The 20,975-nt window shown below is 41.1% G+C and overlaps 1 protein-coding gene across 1 annotated transcript; it reads right to left on the bottom strand.

Annotated features, from left to right (window-relative positions):
* Positions 1 to 1,245: 1,245 nt before the first annotated feature.
* On the bottom strand, positions 1,246 to 8,557 carry LOC120049654 (sensor for unfolded proteins in the ER ire1-like). The gene is made up of 7 exons (XM_038995989.1): positions 8,507 to 8,557; positions 5,671 to 5,741; positions 5,216 to 5,379; positions 4,913 to 5,133; positions 4,448 to 4,577; positions 2,186 to 2,283; positions 1,246 to 1,984 (listed from the first exon to the last, which is right to left on the bottom strand). The coding sequence occupies exons 3-7, from the start codon at positions 5,276 to 5,278 to the stop codon at positions 1,846 to 1,848; spliced, it is 651 nt and encodes a 216-aa protein (XP_038851917.1). The 5' UTR covers positions 5,279 to 5,379; positions 5,671 to 5,741; positions 8,507 to 8,557; the 3' UTR covers positions 1,246 to 1,845.
* Positions 8,558 to 20,975: the final 12,418 nt, after the last annotated feature.

Here is a 20,975-nt window from a genome sequence, read left to right as displayed (position 1 = left end):
ACATCTTATTAAGTTGGTATTGAAGTATAAGCTGGGAATTTGATATTTTTGACTGATATGATTGTCTGTTTCATATCGGCAAAGTAGTTGAAACGCTGTCAGTTCTGCTTGAACTCTGACACAACTAAAGTAATTATCACAACAGAACTACTAGTTGGTGTCACACCCTGATCTGTTTCACCTGTCCTTGTGATTGTCTCCACCCCCTCCAGGTGTCGCTTATTTTCCCTGCTGTATTTATCCCTGTGTTTGATGTCTCTCTGTGCCAGTTTGTCTTGTATGTTCAAGTCAACCAGAGTGGTTTTCACCGTGCTCCTGATTTTCTATTCTCATCTACTAGTCCTCCCGGTTTGCCTGTTTTTTGGACTCTATTCCCGCCTGCCTGCCCTGACTTGGAGCCTGCCTGCCATTCTGTACCTCTGGAACGCTGAACTGGTTTTGACTTTTTGCCTGTCCACGACCATTCTCTTGCCTTCTCCTTTAGGATTGTTAATAAACATATTGGACTCTAATCATCTGCCTCCTGTGTCTGCATCTGGGTTTCGCCTTGTGCCCTTATAGTATGTCTAGCTAACGTTAGCAAACTTGAAAGAAATACATAAAATTACACTTATAAATTGACTTCAAATAATTTACTCTAGCAAGTTTCACGCTGCAGTAAGTAAATTGAAAGTTGAATCCATCACTTCCGTTGTTTGGCTGTGCATATAGCAAAGTTTGAACATTTGGTGGATTCTTAATGAGAACTGAGACCCTACAATGTTGGCAACACTGTCTTGACTGTCCTATCAAAGCATCCTAACCTTCTGCATTATGGGGAGGATCACTGTCAGTTCAAAACAGATTAACAAAATAATCAACTTATCAAACAATATTACCTCTGCTTAATTTCCCTAGCATCACCATGCTTAGTGACAGATGCCCACAACATATTGCTGATGAACGTACCCATATTCTAAACAGGACAGTCTTAAATACTAACCTTATTCTTAAAATGTACTTACCTCATTACTTAGAGGAGAAATGTCCTCTCACCTCGATTACAGTGCCCACTGTACTGAGGAAGAGACAGCAATAAAAGTACTTCCTGAAAGCCAACATAGAATGATATCTGGTACATGTAGTGCTTTAGCCATATGCAAATGCATCCCATGCAAATTGGATGGGGTGGGCTGAGTCCCAGGAACAGACATCCCAATGATGAGGTCATGATGGGGAAACAATTGCAGCCAGCACTTTATGGGATACCAGTAATTTGCCATGATCTTTATTTTGAAAAGAGCAACATTTCGTGCACTGTACAGCCTAAAAAAAATAAACCTTATTCTCAAAAAGTAAGTACCTCTTGGAGTTCTAGAGGCGAAATCTCCTCTTTCAGCCTTTAGCTCACAGTACCCACTCTACGAACGAGGAAGAGACAATATAAGTTCTTCCTGTAATGCTTTAGCCGGGCTGACATCCGTTACACAATGTCTACCAAAAAGTGGACAACACTGAACAAAACCTACTAGATACCTTTAAAAAAACTACTGTATGAACAATAAAGTTGACAAGTCATTGCTATCATATCAATGCTTTGTGTAATAAGTAAACTGAAACATGTAAACAAATAGTCTTATGAAGATTTCACAAGGTTATAATTTACATTCAAATCCCCCATGATAGGTATGCTACAACCATGTAATCTTGGTTTGTAAAAAATCATATGTATATTAGGTCTATCAGTGAAAATGTAGAATATAAAATGTCCTTAATACAGATCACTGGCTCTACTGACAAAGAGTCTTGAGTATGACATTAGTTCATATTTCATCAGTTTAAAATGAGACAGTTTACATTTCAGAATCATGAGCATAAATTTCTCTGAAACATGTTTTTCAGACCAGGCCTTGAATTCCAGCCCCGTTCCTTGGCCAACACGTAGACACATCCAAAGAGATCAGGGAACATCTTCATTAGGTCAACCGATTCTAAATCCTCAGCACTGCAGAAGGAGAAACAAACTCAGTCACCTTCAATTTATTTTTATTTGACCTTTATTTAACTAGGCAAGTCAGTTATGAACAAATTCTTATTTTCAATGACGGCCTAGGAACAGTGGGTTAACTGCCTTGTTCAAGGGCAGAACGACAGATTTGGTAAGAGAGTGAAAACTGCTAGTACTGGGAAAAACAGTCTTACTTACTAGTGCTCATGGAGGTTGCGTATGAAACGTAGTAACCCCAACATGTTCTCAGGGTAGGGCTTTCTGCCATCCATCTTTTTGATCAAATCAGACGGCAGCTGTGAACACAAAACAACAAGGTATGGAAAGGGATGCTGGCAAATATTGACTCCAAAGCTTCCCACAGTGTCAAGTTTGGTTGGATGTCCTTTGGGTGGTGGACCATTCTTGATACACATAGGAAACTGTTGTGCCTGGCACCTACTAAAATACTCTGTTTAAAGGCACTTATATACTACCGTTCAAGTTTGCGGTCACTTAGAAATGTCCTTGTTTTTGAAAGAAAAGCACATTTTTTGTCCATTAAAATAACGTCAAATTGATCAGAAATACAGTGTAGACATTGTTAATGTTGTAAATGACTATTGTAGCTGGAAACGGCAGATTTTTTATGGAATATCTACATAGGCCCATTATCAGCAAACATCACTCCTGTGTTCCAATGGCATGTTGTTAGTTAATCCAAGTTAATCATTTTAAAAGGCTAATTGATCATTAGAAGACCCTTTTGCAATTATGTTAGCACAGCTGAAAACTGTTGTTCTGATTAAAGAAGCAATAAAACTGGCCTTCTTTAGACTAGTTGAATATCTGGAGCATCAGCATTTGTGGATTCGATTACAGGCTCAAAAAATGGCCAGAAACAAATAACTTTCTTCTGAAACTCGTCAGTCTATTCTTGTTCTGAGAAATGAAGGGTATTACACGCGAGAAATTGCCAAGAAACTGAAGATCTCATACAACGCTGTGTACTACTCCCTTCACAGAACAGCACAAACTGGCTCTAACCAGAATAGAAAGAGGAGTGGGAGGCCCCGGTGCACAACTGAGCAAGAGGACAAGTACATTAGAGTGTTTAGTTTGAGAAACAGACGCCTCACAAGTCCTCAACTGGCAGCTTCATTAAATAGTACCCGCAAAACACCAGTCTCAACGTCAACAGTGAAGAGGCGACTCCGGGATGCTGGCCTTCTAGGCAGAGTTCCTCTGTCCAGTGTCTGTGTTCTTTTGCCCATCTTAATCTTTTATTTTTATTGGCCAGTCTGAGATATGGCTTTTTCTTTGCAACTCTGCCTAGAAGGCCAGCATCCCAGAGTCACCTCTTCCCTGTTGACTTTGAGACGGGTGTTTTGCAGATACTTTCAAAAACAAGGACATTTCAGTGACCCCAAACTTTTGAACGGTAGTGTATATTTTGTCACACATACACAATCCATGTCTCAATTATCTCAAGGCTTAAAAATCTGTCTTTAACCTGTCTCCTCCCCTTCATCTACAATGATTGAAGTGGATTTAACAAGTGGCATCAATAAGGGATCATAGCTTCACCTGGTCAGTCTGTCATGGAAAGAGCGGGTGTTCATAATGTTTTGTACACTCAGTGTACATGTACAGGTAAGTACACTGAACAAAAATATAAACACAACATGTAAAGCTTTGGTCCCATGTTTCATGAGCTGAAATAAAAGATCCCAGAAATGTTTGATATGCACAAAAACCTTATTTCTCTCAAATTTTGTGCGCAAATGTATTTATTTCCCTGTTAGTGAGCATTTCTCCTTTGCCAAGATAATCCTGCCACCTGACATGTGTGGCATATCAAGAAACGGATTAAAACAGCATGATCATTACACAGGTGCACCTTATGCTGGGGACAATAAGAGGTCACCAAAATGTGCAGTTTTGTCACACAACACAATGCCGCAGATGTCTCAAGATTTGAGGGAGAGTGCAATTGATATTCTGACTGCAAGAATGTCCACCAGAGCTGTTGCCGGAGAATTAAATGTTAATTTCTCTACCATAAGCCACTTCCAACATTGTTTTAGAGAATTTGGCAGTACGTCCAACTGGCCTCACAACCACAGACCACGTGTATGGCGTCGTGTGGGCGAGCGGTTTGCCAAGCATTGGGGTTATTGTATGGGCAGGCATAAGCTACGGACACCTAACACAATTGCATTTTATCGATGGCAATTTAAATGCACAAAAATACCATGACGAGATCCTGAGGCCCATTTTTTTTTTAAAAGGTATCTCTGACCAACAGATGTATATCTGTATTCTCAGTCATGTGAAATCCATAGATTAGGGTTTAATTTATTTATTTCAGTTGACTGATTTCCTCATATGAACTATAACTCAGAAAAATCATTGAAATGGTTGCATGTTGTGTTGATATTTTTGTTCAGTATCAATTTAATAAAATGACCCATGGCTCACCTTGGATTTCCACTGGCAGAAGGTTCTCTCCATAGCACTTTGTTTCAGAGCTTCTAGAAGTTTTGGGTCAGCATCACTATACTTCCCGACCTCCTTCTCATTCCCAATTCTTCTCAAGTACTCAACTCTCCTGAAAGACAACAGTGTGCAGTACAAAATGTCTAGTCAATACATACATGTTGCATATTTTATATACTTGGGCATTGGCTCTTCTTGTGCTCAAGCTAAAGCATCCTAGCAAGCATCTTAACAAGTTATCCATGTTTATCTGTGTGATAAGTTCTCATAGTCAGTATTTGCAGACATAGCTTCGTCTAGAAATGTAAGAGTGGTTACATTTCTCCAGCTGCATCCCTCAGCAGTTTACTATAAAAACTGCCAGATGAACTCTTCATTTTAGTTTGAATCCCAGATTGCCCCTTTAACCAAACCTTTTGATTGACTCGTATTAGCAGTTCTTCTTACCTCTCCTCGTCCCAGAAGTACGGGTGATCCAAGGTCTCCTCCACAGTAGGTCTCTTTTTTGGGTCTTCGTTGATCATCCACTCAATGAGGTCCTTTGCAACCTCATCTGCAACGTGATCCAGATTGTACTGCCCATCCAGAATGTTGCTCTCACATCGAGGACCTCTGCCAAAGGGGTGGTGTCCACCAGAGAGGATGTAATATGTCAACATCCCAACCACCTGGAAATGACAGTAAGCATTTCAACAATTAGAAAAACATGATGGAAACCAAGATATGGTTACCTATTTTCATTACACAAACCTGAATATCAGTGCTCCGCTTATATCTGATATCGCTGTCTTCATCCAAAGTTTCCCTGGCCATCCAGCATTTTGTTCCGGCACTTCTTGTGTTTACAGTTGTTTGTTCCGTGGTCAATTGTCGACTTATACCAAAATCCGCTAATCTTGCCCTGGCGGTAACACCTGTTGAGAAAACCATGCTAACAGTTTAATAATGACATGTGTGGTTTAAAAACATCAGAATTATCATTATTGTTAAATTATAGAATGACATCGTTGTATATTATATTTTATTCCATTGATCAGTGCTGTTTAAAACGGACATTGAATGTATATTCAAAATAAAGTACATATGACAACATATTCTCCTCAAAGCTTTTCACATTACTCCCTGACTGATGCTCATTGGTTTGTGTCTTCTGCTGTCTCTGCAAACAGGAGGTTAAGTCAAGACATAATAAAATGTGGTCTTACCTATCAAAACATTCTGGGGTTTGATATCCCTGTGGAGTATGTTGGTGTCTTTTCTGTGAAGCACTCCTAGACTAGAGAGAACATCATGTACAATTTCCTTCAGAACATGAGGGTTGTCCTTTGGTAAGTGGTCTTTGATGTATTCATCCAAGGTGTATTCGCACAGCTGAAGAACAAGGTAGCCAAAGATTGTATCCTCGGCAAAGTCAACATATCTTACAATGTAGGGATTATCAAGTTTAGGAAGACGTAGGAATTCCTCCTCATTCTTGAGAACTTGATAGTTTATTCGGGTCATTCTCTTAACTGCTACTTCAGTGCCATCATCCCTCAGGCCCAAGAAGACCTCAGTTCCATCACTTCCCTTTGCTATGCGAAAGTAATTATCATCATGTATAAGAGTGAGGTTTCCCACTTTATAAACTTTACTTTCATCCATGTTGGCAAGCTTCTCTAACTGTGTCTCCCACCGCTTGCTGACTTTGTGCCATTTGCGCTGTAATGGTGACGTGTCAGTGGTGGGGTGGAACGGCTTCACACTTGAACACTCATCAAGGCCAGATTCCTCAACAGCAGTAGATGAAGTATTGAAGGCTAAACATGTTTTATTTTCTTGTGTGCCCGTCTCTTCTTTTGGTATGTCTTGCTTTTCTGCCTTTCTCCTCTTCTTCTTCTTCTTCTTGGTTTCTGACAAATGACTGTCTTTTGAATCTTCACTTGCTGACTTGGAGACAGAATATTGTCTGTCTAAGGACCTGTTTAGATCTCTCAGCTTTACTTTCAGGTTTTCATCCCTTCCCCAGTTAAGTAGTCCTTCAGGTACCAGAGTCAGTCCCAGAGAGCTGATGTAACCAGGAACACAACTAAATGTGTAAATATCTGCTAGCAAGGCATAGGCATACATCTTCAAATCAGAGGAATAACCCTCCCTCTGTGTGCATGGGACAATGTGCTTGCATATTTTCTCAAGGTCAGAGTTGCTCCAACGACCCTTGTCTTTTGTCTTCTGTGTGATGCCATAGAGTATAACAACGATCAATGGCATGTGATAATCTTCTGTTTTACAGGAAAGCAGTTTCACTAACTCAGGAATTAGGGTAAGTGACACCTCATTAGGTATTTCCTTCATGGCGCAAACAACTCCATCTAAGCATTTCAATGCACCTGTCATAAATTCCAGACGAATTGTAGACAGACGTCTGCTTACATCTTCAACATAGTAATCTAGTTTCTTGGAGTCGTTCAACCATGTAATGGCTGTCTGGGGGTATTTTTCTGCATATGGACCTTCAATGTTAAAGCACATGTCAATCAGAGTGAGGTGGGTTTGGGGGCTCACCTGTAGAAGGTTCTGGCCAAAGCGTCTGAATACTTCTGTTGGGGATGTTTGTTTTATTGCTTGAACAAAATTTAAAAAAAGCTTGATTTTGGAAAAGAACTCACTCTCTTTAGCAACTTTTTCAATTATTGTGGCCAATTTCTGATCAATTGCAGGATATATGCCATGATTTTGCCACATTACTGCTCCAGATTCGAGCAACTTCTTCACAATATCCTCTCTGTCATGTGCTAATTGAATTGGAGAGAACTTTGGTTTTACAGGTAGGCCTATGTCTACTAGACCATTTGGATCTGCCTTTGCTTCCAGTAATGTTGTCACTATATTCACTGGAACATTTTGCAGTCCAGCATAATGCAGCGGTGCTAAAAATATATTTGATGGTTTGTTGGGGTCAGCACCTTTTCCCAGAAGAAATGTACAAATCTCCTGATTTGCAAATGCAACAGCAGCAATTAAAGGGGTTACTTCATCTTGTAACTCAATACAAGGGTACAATGCATTGATGTCCTTGCCTCTAATCAATTTCTTCAGCCTCTCCAGATTATTATTAATAATGCACTTTATAATAGGATCTGTTGGCTCTGAGATAACCAGTTTGGCCAGGAATTCTTGAAAATCAATCTTGTGTTCCATAACTCCTGACGATTTTATCTACGCAGGGACATCTGAGGAAGAAAAGCAAGGTGGTGAGTATAGTTTAACTTTTTAATGAAATAAAACAAATAATTATGGGGCTTATAGTAGGCCTAACTGTTTATTACTTTATCTAATCTACACTTCTACAGAACAAAAATATAAACGCAACAATTTTAAAATGAGCCTCAGGATCATTTAAAATGCAATTGTGTTTGTTATCCCTAGCTTATGCTTGCTGATACCATAACCCCACCGCCACCATGGAGCACATTGTTCAAAGTTGACATCAGTAAACCGCTCGGCCACGCGACACCATACACGTGGTCTGCGGTTGTGAGACCTTATGGTAAAGAAATTAACATTAAATTCTCTGGCAACAGCTCTGGTGGACATTTCTGCAGTCACCATATCAATTGCATGCTCCCTCAAAACTTGAGACATCTGTGGCACTGTGTTGTTTGACAAAACTGCACATTTTAGAGTTACCTTTAATTGTCCCCAGCACAAGGTGGACATGTGTAATGATCATGCTGTTTAATAAGCTTCTTGATATGCCACACCTGTCAGGTGGATGGATTGTCTTGGCAAAGGAAAAATATTCACTTAACAGGGATGTAGAAAATTGAGAGAAATAAGCTTTTTATGTGTATGGAACATTTTTGGGATATTTTATTTCAGCTCATGAAACCAACACTTTATATGTGCCACAGTGGACGTGTCATAATACCCATAAAAACATTGTGAATTTTACCCAAAAAATAGTTTGGTGTAGGCTTACCTTGGTGTGACGTTTTGATAGCCGTTTATTCGCCTCAATGTACTCAAACATTTCCAATGTTAATTATCAATAAAAGTTACCTTGTCCGAGAGATTTGTGCGGTTATCCAAATGTCACGCAACGGTAAGCCTACACGAAACCCAGACCTGGGATTGTATAACTAACCCTACTTCATAATAAGATTGCAAAATGAATGGTGAAAAAACATGTTATGACTGGACTGTGGTACTCAACATAGGCGGAAATCCCAGGGGGGACACGACCCCCCCATCCTGGGAAAAATATGATTTTTCCCCCCCAATATATCACTGTAAACATAACTATGTAATTTCAATAATATTAATAATACGCAATGAAAGCACTTGTGCTGATTATAGACACTTAATAGCGCGTTTTTAAGTTTCAAAAGATTGCGACCCCCTCCCTTTGCCTCACAATGGTTTGATCCACTGCCAGTTCCTTATCTGGCAGGTAACAGAGGGTTCGTATCTACTGTCTGAAAGGCACTCAATGTACGTAACTGACGTGAGTTTAGTCCAGTCAATCGCGCCATAGCAATGTTTTTTTTAATATGTTGGCAGGGTTCACACACTAGCTGAATTTGCAGAGCTAGCACGCAAACTAAAGTAAACATTAACCATCATGCTAGCTAGTACCTATTCCATTTATGTGGCGTCGTCAGATGGAATCTTTGCTATGGTCAGTTTATTCCAAGATCAGCATGCAGCTGGAGTGCTTCAAAGTCCCTGTGATAAGGTTAGCGATAAACTGAAGTCCAAACTGAACAGAACTACACTCTCTTCTACCATTGTCTTAAATATATTTAATGGTCTCGTTGCAAAAGTTAAATTGTCGCTATGGGACTTTGAAGCACATGTGTGCCGATCTTGGAGTAAACTGACGATAGCAAAAATTATAGCAAACACCACAGAAACGGAATTGGTGCTCGCTAGCTTTGCAAATTAAGCTATTGTTGGAAGCCAGCCAATATGAAACAAACTATATTAAAATTACGAAAGGTTGCAGCATATGTTGTGTAAATGGTGAACTCATACAGCTGTCAACTCTTGTCACTGCAATCCGTTTCACATTTGCTAGTTACCTTTTAGATCGAAGCACATATAGAATGATAGAAGATAAGATGATAGAAGCCCATCTCCTACTGTAAATAACCTACACACTGTGTGTGTGTGTAGCCAGCCAGCCAGGTAGACAAATGGCAGAAAAAAAGACAGACATCAGAGTATTTTTCAGTACACCAAAACGCAAAGCAAGAACCCTAGGAGCCTAATATCTCAAAGACGAGTTGATAAAATGTTCATAAGAAAGAAGTGAAATGCTAATGGAATGTTTCACAATGATGTCATTAGGCAGAGCAGGCAACAGATGGCACACAGACAGCAGAGTTGGGGACAGATATGCAGGGACAGACTGGCAGAGACAGGGAGTCTCAGGTAAGTTTGTTGAGTCTTTGTTTGGCAACATTATGAAAGGTTCTCCATTTTTTTTACTTGTAAAATAGGGACATAATTGGAAAATGCCATGGATTCCCCCACTCTCAACTTAAACTGGTGACTGAACCAAGATTAGTTTAAGGCAATGGTATTGCTGTTGTGATTAATTGTGTAGTTTTGGGTACCGGTAGTTACGAGTACGGCAAACACCTTATTTCTTTTCTAGGAGACAGACTGTGAGTCAGTGAGGGTGGTGAAAGGGAAAGAGCCAGGGAGAGAGACTTCAGAGGATAGTGTCATAGCCACGGCAGGACCAGGTGTCAACCTTGTTGCCAGCTGCACCAGTATAGGGGACAGTGGCACAGCATTGTCCAGTTACCTCAGTGATGGCACAAAACTGTATCAGCCACACCCACAATTTATAGAACCGCAAACTCTTGCCAACAGAGTGCTGACGTTTCAAGAGAGATGGTTTCGCGATTTCCCCTGGCTACATTATAATCCATCAATAAAAGGAGTGTTGTGTTTTCACTGGAGCCAAGGGTTTTCAAGCCAGCCATCTTTTGGCCAAAGAGCAGATGCTGCCTTCAATAGTGCAGGATTTAGGAACTGGAGAAAAGCCATTGAAAAATTCACAGCACATCAAAACTGCCAAACCCACCGCCACTTTGTAATTGTAACAGCACACCAGCTAAATCCAATCAGTGTCCAGTTATCCAGGACGTGGGGTAAACAGCAGGAGGACGCAAGGCATTGCTTGATGAAAATTGTTAGTTCGGTGCGGCATGTAGTAAGACAGGGACAAGCCTTTAGAGGCCACACGGATGACTGTGGGAATTTATACCAGCTTTTGAAACTTAGGGCAGAAGAGGATGATCCCATTTTACTGAAGTGGTTAACCACAATGTACAAAGGCCCCAAAGCACGGAATGAAATTCTGAACATCATGGCCAATACAGTCATTCGAGCCATTGCAGCTGAGATTAGGTCTCTTCTGATTGTACAATTTTCAGTAATTGTTGATGGTAATCTGGTGTCTCTGGTGCTGAACAGGAGAGTGTCTGTCTGCGTTATGTTGACCATGACCTTGTCCCTCACGAGGAGTTTATTGGACTATACAGGGTGTCGGAGACAACAGGCGAGGGCATTGCGAAAGTGGCAACTGATGTGTTGTTGAGGCTCAATTTGCCCATGTCTGGCTTACGTGGGCAGAGTTACGATGGTGCCTCAAACATGGCAGGAAAATACACAGGTGCACAGGCAATTGTGAGGCGGCAGCAGCCATTAGCCCTCTATGTCCATTGTGGAGCACACTGTGTAAATCGGATTACACAGGCTGGCTGCTCAGCCTCCCCACTGATCCGGGATTCCCTTTCTTGGGTCCATCAGTTAGGTGTCCTCTATGGCCAGTCAGGAAAGTTTAAGAGCATGTTTGAATCAATTGTCACGTCCAAAGATACAAATCGGACCACCCTGAAACCCCTATGTCCAACAAGGTGGACTGTGCGGAATACTGCTATTAGAGCTGTGCTAGGGCAGTATGAGCGGGTACTAAGCAGCCTAGAGGAGATGGCAAAAACTACATCCAAGACAGCTTCAACTGCCAGTGGCTTATTCGAGCACTTCAGCAAAGGCAAGACTGTGTTGGGCCTCACACTTGCCTCTGTTGTTCTTGGAGAGCTTGAATGTCTAAACATTTCACTGCAGAAGAAAACTCAGACTGTCTCTGGTATGCAAGCTGCAGTCGAGTGTGTGCGGTCATCTCTTAGGGGCAAGAGAAATGATGAAAGCTACCGTTGACTGTATGAGAAAGCAACAACATTGATTGACTCTATTGAATCCATTGAGACTCACTCAAGACGATTTCCTGTCAGCAGTGGATCACTATAGGGCAGAATGTTTTTAAGTGTTGGATGGTGTGGAGGTTCAGTTTGGCGACCTTTTTGACCAGGACAGTCTAAACGTCCTGCAAAAGTTGGAAAGAGCGCTTCTCACGGGGGAGTTGGATGAGTCTCTAGATCAGTACCCAGAACTGAACATAGATTCTCTTTCAGTGCAGATCCCTCTCTTTCACAACAAATACCCCTGTAGCAGCAGTGGAGAGGCAGCAGAGGTCCTCAGGAGGCTTCCAGTGGAGGTGCGGGGGTTGACCAAGTTGAGGTGCTGATCAGAATTTTGTCTGTGGTGCCAGTGTCTTCATGTGAGGCTGAGAGGAGTTTCAGTGCACTCCGCAGGTTAAAGACTTGGCTACGGGCTAGCATGGGCCAAGAGAGACTGAACGGCGTAGTTGTCTGTAATGTACATAAAGACAGGCTGGACAGTCTCAAGAGGGAAAATATCTGCCAGCAATTTGTTGGATCCATTGAAACCCGCAAACATATGTTCGGTTATTTTGTTCAGTAGTGTGTATAGCAGTGGTTCTCAACCTTTTTTGGGTACTGGAACCCCTGCATATTTAGAGGCAAGGCAGGCAAGGTTTTGAGCGGTCCTCAGGGACCACCACCCCCTCTATATTATATGTAAACTTACTGGAAATCTTGTGGTACTGACTACATTCATTACACTTTTTTATTTCACGGACCCCTTGCAATTAGTCCATGGACCCCTGTTTGAGAACCCCTGGTGTAATTGATATTTGTTCTTTTGTTTAGTAGTTTTCAGTTTTTAGTACATGACAGTACACTTACAAATTACTTATTTCATGTTATTTTAGTTAAAATTGCATACTTTGTGCAACATACTTGTCCATAGCTGCTGTTTGAAGAGTTGAGACACTGACTGAAGGATATTTTGTTTGATTTATTTGGGTTATTCATTGAAGTAGTTATTTTGCTTTTAGAACTGTACTTATTTTAAGCTTTTTGTTCTTGTAAAGATATTGTAGTAGACTCAGGCCAGGTGCACATATTTAATGACTATATAAATGTATCAGAAAAGTCAAATTAAAAGGTCAATTCAATACGGAGACCAACTTTGTGATGGTTCTCAATGGAGATTATTTTAGATGAGATCACACCATGTTCATTGTATTTATGAAAACTACACCCATACAGTGTCACCTACTGACCTTTCTTGGTATTGCTGGTTGTAAGTACGAATACCTGCATACATACTGGACTGGTAAGGAGCACTGCTATAACTATTATTATTAGTAGTATTATAATGATTTAAACATTTGAACAAGTTGGGACAACCCTTCAGTTAACAACTGTACCTATCAATTATCCAGTGGTAGGAATTATGGTTCCTCAATATACATTTAACATAGTACAGCGTAGGCTATGTGTTACAGCACTACTTTTGGTGTCCCCCTCAGGAATTGCTCTTGAGAAGATTATGTAATTGTCCCCTCCAAGGTTGATATCAGATTTTCGCCCCTGGTACTCAATAAAACATGCAGTTTGACAGCTCTGGTACATACTAACTAAAGGTGTGGTCGTTTACCCGACGAAAGTACTATTGAGAGACTTTTGGAAAAACAAATTTTAATAGTTTCAAATGCTAAGGATTTGTAGTCTCCACTAACATAACTCGGAAAGAGCAACATTCACTGGACCAATAGCCTCAAATCAATTTAAAAAGTACATACCTCTAAGCGTTCTTAAGAGAAAAACTGAAGCGCACAGTGCCCGCTCTACTGATGTGGAAGAAACATTGGTGTTCGAGAGCATCAAAACGACTGCAGGCGACTGTCGACTGACTGATCTACAAATCACCTTGCATCATAAGTAACGACTCATTATTATTACTAAAAAGTCAATCAGTCACAATGTACCCATGATACATTTTGCTTTTGACTCTTGAACACATACATGGTTGAAAGGCTCATTTGACAAAAGCTGTATCCCTTCTAGCCATGACCCTCGAACACGGCCATTAATAACTGTTCTTCCTGAAATCAGAGAGGAAGAACAGATAGAACAATGAGACAGATATTTCACCGGATGTAAAAATGTGAAGCTTCCGCTTGGCGTTTCCACTCACTACCAAATATTGTAGTAAGAGCCCAGGGGCCAGCAGTGGGAGAAGATGGGTTTCGGCCGACATTATTCAGTACAGTTTTCTGTTCCCAAAACTATATGTTATGAACAAGGTGGACTACGTTTTGTAGACTTTAACCTTTGCTAAGGTTGTAAAAATGTGCGTTTAGAAGGAATGCAAAGGTGAATAGGAACAGTGGAACGCAACAAAAACGGCCTTGTTCAGGGGCAAAACGACAGATTTTTACCTTGTCAGCTAGGTGATTCGATCTTTCGGTTACTGGCCCAACGCTCTAACCACTAGGCTACCTTCCACATCCTTGTTTGTTTTGGCCACTGTTACTCATTTGTTCCCATTGGAAACAGCCTGTGGTCTATCTTGGTTTAGTTATAAAAAGTATTTGGAGGAAGAGGCGAAGCCTGAAAGCAGCGCTTGTAAAACCCAGAGGCGAGACTTTCGGGGAAGGCGGCTAGAAGCGCCCTCCTTTGATCTGTGTGCATGGAGTCGGTTTTTGGCGAAGCAGCACTCTTTGTTGCGTTCCACCCAGAGAGGAAGTACACTGGGGGGCATGGGAGGGGTCGAGGCACTCTTTTTGACTCTAGCTAGCGACAACATTTGAACTTCCCGGATCCGGTGTGATACGTCTGTTAATATGCTAGCTATAAGTCAGATTGTCTGATCTTCTATGCTTTACGATAGTACTTTTTTAGCCACAGAAGCAAACATGTATTAATTGCAATTGCTAGAGCTTGAACAGCAAGAGTTTGAACTGATATTACTACTCGGGAGAAGAAAAAAAGATTGCTATATGCGAAATTCGTCCACAGAAGACTACAAGACCATACTGTACACGTCTCTTGTCCAACATATGCGAAACTCCATTGACGAGAAAATACATTTAATACTTTGGTGTGTCGGTTGTCAGATTTGACGACTTGCGTCTCGCACGAGAGAACTCACAGCATGCCCGTAACACGGAACCCAAACCGGTTGCGCGCGTGCGCCATCGTGAGCTATCCGGCATACATTTATTTTGCCCCCCCCAACACAAAACGTGATCACAACACGCAGGTTAAAATATCAAAACAACTCTGAACCAATGACATTAATTTGGGGACAGGTCGAAAAGCATTAAACATGTATGGCTAGTTAGCACTTGCTAGTGTTAGGGTTGCGTCAATTCAATCTGGTATAAGGACAAGTATGACAATGAGTCACTAATTGTATGCTATGTACTTTTTATTAACTAAGTAATAAATGGCAAATGCAATTTCCGTATATACGGGTTCACTGTAACATCACGCAGGATAAGACAGAGAACTGATTTGTTCCTGACAAAGATAGTATATTATACTCATGACAGAGATAGTTCCCACTTCCGAGCCGGCCTGTCAGAGTAGAGACTGGGCGTGGTTTAGACTTACCCAGCCTATCGTTGATGTTGGCGCCTTAAGCCAGTCCTGGCCCCTTAGCGCATGTGATGTCCCGACGCTGTTGCTGTGTAGATTACGCTCCTTCACACCAAAGACTGAGGTCAGACAGCTCTGTAATATTGTCTGAGCTATTCGCACCTGTATACAATGGCCACTGTTCTCGCTCAAGGCTAACCACAGCTTCCCAGCACTCTTATCTGGCTAACTGTTACTTCCAGCACACACACACAGACACCCAGGCTCCCAGGCCAACAGTTTGTCAATATCCAATCACATTTAATACAGTTGCTAATCACGTTTGTTATAGTATTCAATCACATGTAATACAGTTGCTAATCACGTTTGTTATAGTATTCAATCACATGTAATACAGTTGCTAATCACGTTTGTTATAGTATTGGGTTATAGTGCATAACTCAGAACCTCACAGATGTTCTTCGTGTGTATAGTTTATCTGTTATTGTCTATTGTACACCACAGTCAGCAATCCCCTGATTCACCCCCCTCCTGTGTCTCTCTAAGATTAGCACAGTCTCGGTCACACAGTACAGCGCCCACAGCGCCCTTTTTAACACACACACATTTCAGACTGCTGTTCATATCTTATGCTCAGATACATTTGTTGCAATTTCAGGCTGTGGCCTCATGGTTAGACAGAGCACTGGTAAGAGTAGAGACTAATGGAAAATGCAGGTTCACATGAGTCAGTAATTCAAACTTTAATGCATAAGAAGCACTACTAGCTTATAGTTAGTTAAGCATGTCAAAAAACCTTATAAAAACCCCACACTAGCTAACCTTAATTTGTCCTATTTAGCTAGCTTGCTGTTGCAAGCTAATTTGTCCTGGGATATAAACATTGAGTTGTTATTTTACCTGAAATGCACAAGGACCTCTACTCCGACAATTAATCCACACATAAAACAGTCAACCGAATTGTTTCTAGTCACCTCTCCTCATTCCAGGCTGTTTAACTTACATGGTGATCGCATCTAAACTTTCATTGTATTACCACAACTACTGGCAAAACAGTTCGTCTTTCAATCACTCACGTGGGTATAACCAATGAGGAGATGGCACGTGGGTACCTGCTTCTATAAACCAATGAGGAGATGGGAGAGGCGGGATTTGCAGCACGATCTGCATCAGAAATAGGAATGAGTTATTTTTAGCCCTTGGATTCGCAGATGCTCGTTGGCGCGCGCGAGCAGTTGAATAACATGGATTTCTACATTTATTTTGCGACGATCGCACACGCGACGTGTCCGGTCTGGTTGTGCTGCAGAAAGGCTGTCTGTGACCCTTCGGCTCCTGGCGAGTGGCAGCACAGAGCAAAGTATCGCAACGAATTACCCAGATGCAGACAGTGTCGTAGTAACAAAAGTGTATTACTAGAACAGCAGGCAGGCAAAACGACAAGTCAAGGCCAGGCAGTGGTCAGTAATCCATTGTGGTGGGGCAAGGTACAGAACGGCAGGCAGGCTTGGTGTCAGGGCAGGGAGAATGGTCAAAACTGGGAAACCAGGAACTATAGAAAAGACAGGAGCAAGGGAGAAACCCACTGGTAGCCTTGATGGACAACACAAACTGACACAGGGAACACAGGTATAAATACATGGGATAATGAGGGGAGATGGGACACACCTGGTGGGGGGTGGAGACAAGCACAAAGACAGGTGAAACAGATCAGGGTGTGACAGAAAGAGGTTAAGCTACGCATGACTAAGTCGCTTAAAAGTGTCTGCTTAATGGTGTGTATTATCATACAGTATATTAGAGAATATTATATGTGGACTATGTCTTTATAATATTGATACGGTCATGGGTCACGTGCGTGTTTGTGTTTATAACTGACTTTATCTGGGTTGTTAGTCAGTTGAATATCTGGTTAAATAGTGAAACAACATGGTGTGCTCGCCTTGGCTCTGTCACGGTAGAACTGTATCCCGCGGCGCTGGAGCAAGAGCGCCCACTGTCTTGTACCACCACATCTGTACAATAAACCGGAGATTCGTGCCAGTTTTTTATCCGTTTTTGTGTGCTTCTTTGGGGGACTGTACTGCTAAAAGCAACGTCTTCTATGGAGCGGAGCCTGGTGCAAGGGATGATGAGGAGGCCATTGTTAGAGGAGTGCAGTGAGCAGGTTGGAATGTAGGGATGCAGATGGTCAGTAAGGTATGTTTAGCGCCAGTCCATTCAGTGCTTTGTAGGTGAGCATGAACAGTTTGAAGGTGATCCTGTATTGTTCAAGTAAGCCAATAGCTCACGATACTTTCACCACGACAATATCTTCTGTAATAGTTTACATCAGTATACAATATTGTCTCTCAGGTGACCTGACAACCCTCAGTGGCAGGTTGGGGAGTTTAGAGGAGGAAATTCCAGAAGATGACTGAGGAGCTCAGGGAGTCAAGGGATAAAGGACAGATGACTGAAGACATTAGGGCTAGAAGAGTGGATGACCATATAAAGCAATTTAAAGCCCAGCTCAGAGTAACAGATGTTAGGATGGCAGCCTAACACTATATTTTAGCCCACACTTTTTATACTCTAATTTGTAGTTTCGAAGTGTTTCATATGGTGTTTATTGGACCCTTATTAGGTATCACTTAAATTAGATTTCAGCAACCCTCCAGTCGTTTCAACCAGCAACCCTGCAGCTATTGGCTCTTACTTAAAAGCAGCAAATTAGTGCCTGATAAGTGTGGGTTAAATGTGTTTCTGTTTTAGAACCTCACATAGGGTAAGATAAGAAGTTTGAAGAAGAGAATAGGTTAATATAGGTTCAGAGATGACTTAAACAGAATGATTGTGTTACAGAAAATATAATCAGTCATTTGTTTTCAGTAGAAAAAGTGTTAAATTGACTTTCTTATCAATGTAATGTTTGGTTTCTCATGTAGTTTAATAAATGTTTTTCTTGTTAAGTTGTCTGATTTGGAGGATCTGGGGGTGGAGGCTGTTGTCCTCATCTTGAAGAAATATGGAGGACAAAAGGAGGTGCAGCACCTGGCCACTAGTGGAGCGCAACAGGTTGGCATGGCAACTGGAGTTGTCAGAGAATTTGGCTTTTCCTTTGCATACCTATAATAATAATAATTAGGTGGGTGCTTATACTTGTCCTATATTATGTCAAGTGTCCTTCTGCACCATGTTATTTTAATTGGCATAGGTGTAAACACAACTGGACCACAGGAGGGTGGGAGGAACCGAGCAGATCTAGTTCAGGAGGTTAAAGACCTCTTCAATTCTAAATGTAGTATGTTTAAAGTGTTTCCGTTCTCACAATAGCAAACAGCAGATACATTTAGTCACATTAGTAGATTACAGATACATTTAGTCACATCAATTGATTACAGATACATGTAGTCACGTCAATAGATTACAGATAAAATGTAAATTTTTTGTTAAGTGTTACCTGTAATGTAGTATGTAACATTTGATGTTTATATATATATATGTACTGTATGTACAGTGCCTTTGGAAAGTATTCAGACCCCTTGACTTTTTCTACATTTTGTTACTTTACAGCCTTATTCTAAAATTGATTAAATGGTTCCCCCCCCCTCATCAATCTACACACAATACCCCATAATTACAAAGCAAAAACAGGTTTTTTGAAAATGTTGCTAATTTATTAAAAAAACATTTATATAATTATTCAGACCTTTTATTAGTACTTTGTGAAAGCACCTTTAGCAGCAATTATACATGAAGATGATATTGATGTTTTTTCCTCTCATCCCCTCCATCTCTCAGCAGGTACACTGTATTTGACAAACTACTAATCAAACACTGAAAAAAATACTAAAAAAAGAAAATGAGGCGGAATAATGCATAGAGCCTATTCAAATAATTATAGATTTTGTTCACGTTGTGTATAAGGTAACAATAGAAGTTATACTTAAAATGGAGTGCATATTACATTCAGGCATAATGTTATCATTTTACCTTTGTGATTGTGGACTACAGGAAAAAGAGGACCGAGCACGCCCCCATTCTCATCGACGGGCCTGCAGTTGAGCAGGTTGAGAGCTTCAAGTTCCTTGGTGTCCACATTACCAACAAACTAGAATGGTCCAAACACACCATGACAGTCGTGAATCGGGCACGACAAAACCTATTCCCCCTTAGGAGACTGAAAAGATTTGGCATGGGTCCTCAGATCCTCAAAAGGTTTTACAGCTGCACCATCGAGAGCATCCTGACTGGTTGCATCACTGCCTGGTATGGCAACTGCTCGGCCTCCGACCGCAAGGCACTACAGGGGGTAGTGCGAACGGCCCAGTACATCACTGGGGCCAAGCTTCCTGCCATCCAGGACCTCTATATTAGGCGGTGTCAGAGGAAGGCCCTAAAAATTGTCAAAGACTCCAGCCACAATAGTCATAGACTGTTCTCTCTGCTACCACACGGCAAGCGGTACCGGAGCGCCAAGTCTAGGTCCAAGAGGCTTCTAAACAGCTTCTACCCCCAAGCCATAAGGCTCCTGAACATCTAGTCAAATGGCTACCCAGACTATTCACATTGCCCCTCCCCTCTCCACTTTAATTAACTCTACCTACATTTTTTATTTATTTTTTATTTCACCTTTATTTAACCAGGTAGGCTAGTTGAGAACAAGTTCTCATTTGCAACTGCGACCTGGCCAAGATAAAGCATAGCAGTGTGAACAGACAACAACACAGAGTTACACATGGAGTAAACAATAAACAAGTCAATAACATGTACATACTACCTCAACTAACCGGTGTCCCCGCACATTGACTCTGTACCGGCACCCCCTGTATATATATATTGTTATTTTTTACTGCTCCGCTTTAATTACTTGTTACTTTTATCTCTTATTCTTATCTGTATTTTTTTTTTTAAACTGCACTGTCGGTTAGGGGCTCGTAAGTAAGCATTTCACTGTAAGGTAATACCTGTTTTATTCGGCACATGTGACTAATACAATTTTATTTGATACTATCACCTGAATTGATCTACATCAGCTTGGTTTGCAAAGTACTTTTCCTCATGTTTTGGTGGATCATAACCCGATCCAGACGAACCAAAAAGCCCTACTGCTACCACCAGTTTCATTGTTCTGTAAAGAGATCTCAAATATACTTGCATACAACGTAATAGTTTTTGGACCCCAGATAATGGGGATCCCAATAAACAAATAAAATTAAAGTCTGTCAGTCTGTACAGTACTTTGATAAAAATATAACATGTTTCTAATAATTTGTGTTTATAAAAGAGGGACACATCACAATTGATATCTTATGCTTTGATGTGTTTCTTGGCGGTGATAAATCATTTAATTGGCCAAAACAATAACGTTGTCAGTGTCTGGGGCCAGACGGCGCAACATATTAAGTTCCGACATAGCATGTCGACCACATTCACCTGAATGGTGTGATTGGTATGATTTCCACCTTTTAATGAGGTGATTGTCATCTAATCGGGTGGGATAAGGGACCTAAATGTAGTCACAGGTGACAGTAGATCTACTACCCTCTGTCAGAATTCCTGGTGACTCTGAAGTCTGTTTTTCATTGTGGTTGATCTGGTGCTGGATCTGTGGCTTTATACCAGAAAGAGGTCAATGTTTTGTTCCTACTGCATACTAGTTTTTTTACTCTACACCAGCAGCTGTTGCAGGTGGGCGGGAATGTCTGGGTGTGTCAAAAAAA

This window comes from Salvelinus namaycush, chromosome 6 (genome assembly GCF_016432855.1).
Source record: "Salvelinus namaycush isolate Seneca chromosome 6, SaNama_1.0, whole genome shotgun sequence".
Classification (NCBI taxonomy): domain Eukaryota; kingdom Metazoa; phylum Chordata; class Actinopteri; order Salmoniformes; family Salmonidae; genus Salvelinus; species Salvelinus namaycush.
The sequence above is the reverse complement of the archived record's forward strand: the minus strand, read 5'-3'. Positions and strand labels throughout refer to the sequence as shown.

Bases quoted from the DNA above. Each gene is read 5' to 3' on its own strand.
- LOC120049654 (XM_038995989.1), bottom strand. From the start codon at position 5,278: ATGGCCAGGGAAACTTTGGATGAAGACAGCGATATCAGATATAAGCGG. The intron at 4,578-4,912 runs GTAAGAAGAACT...GTTGTCTTTCAG, and splicing joins TACTTCTGGGACGAGGAGAG to GAGAGTTGAGTACTTGAGAA. The intron at 1,985-2,185 runs GTAAGTAAGACT...CTCCTTCTGCAG, and splicing joins CGCAACCTCCATGAGCACTA to TGCTGAGGATTTAGAATCGG.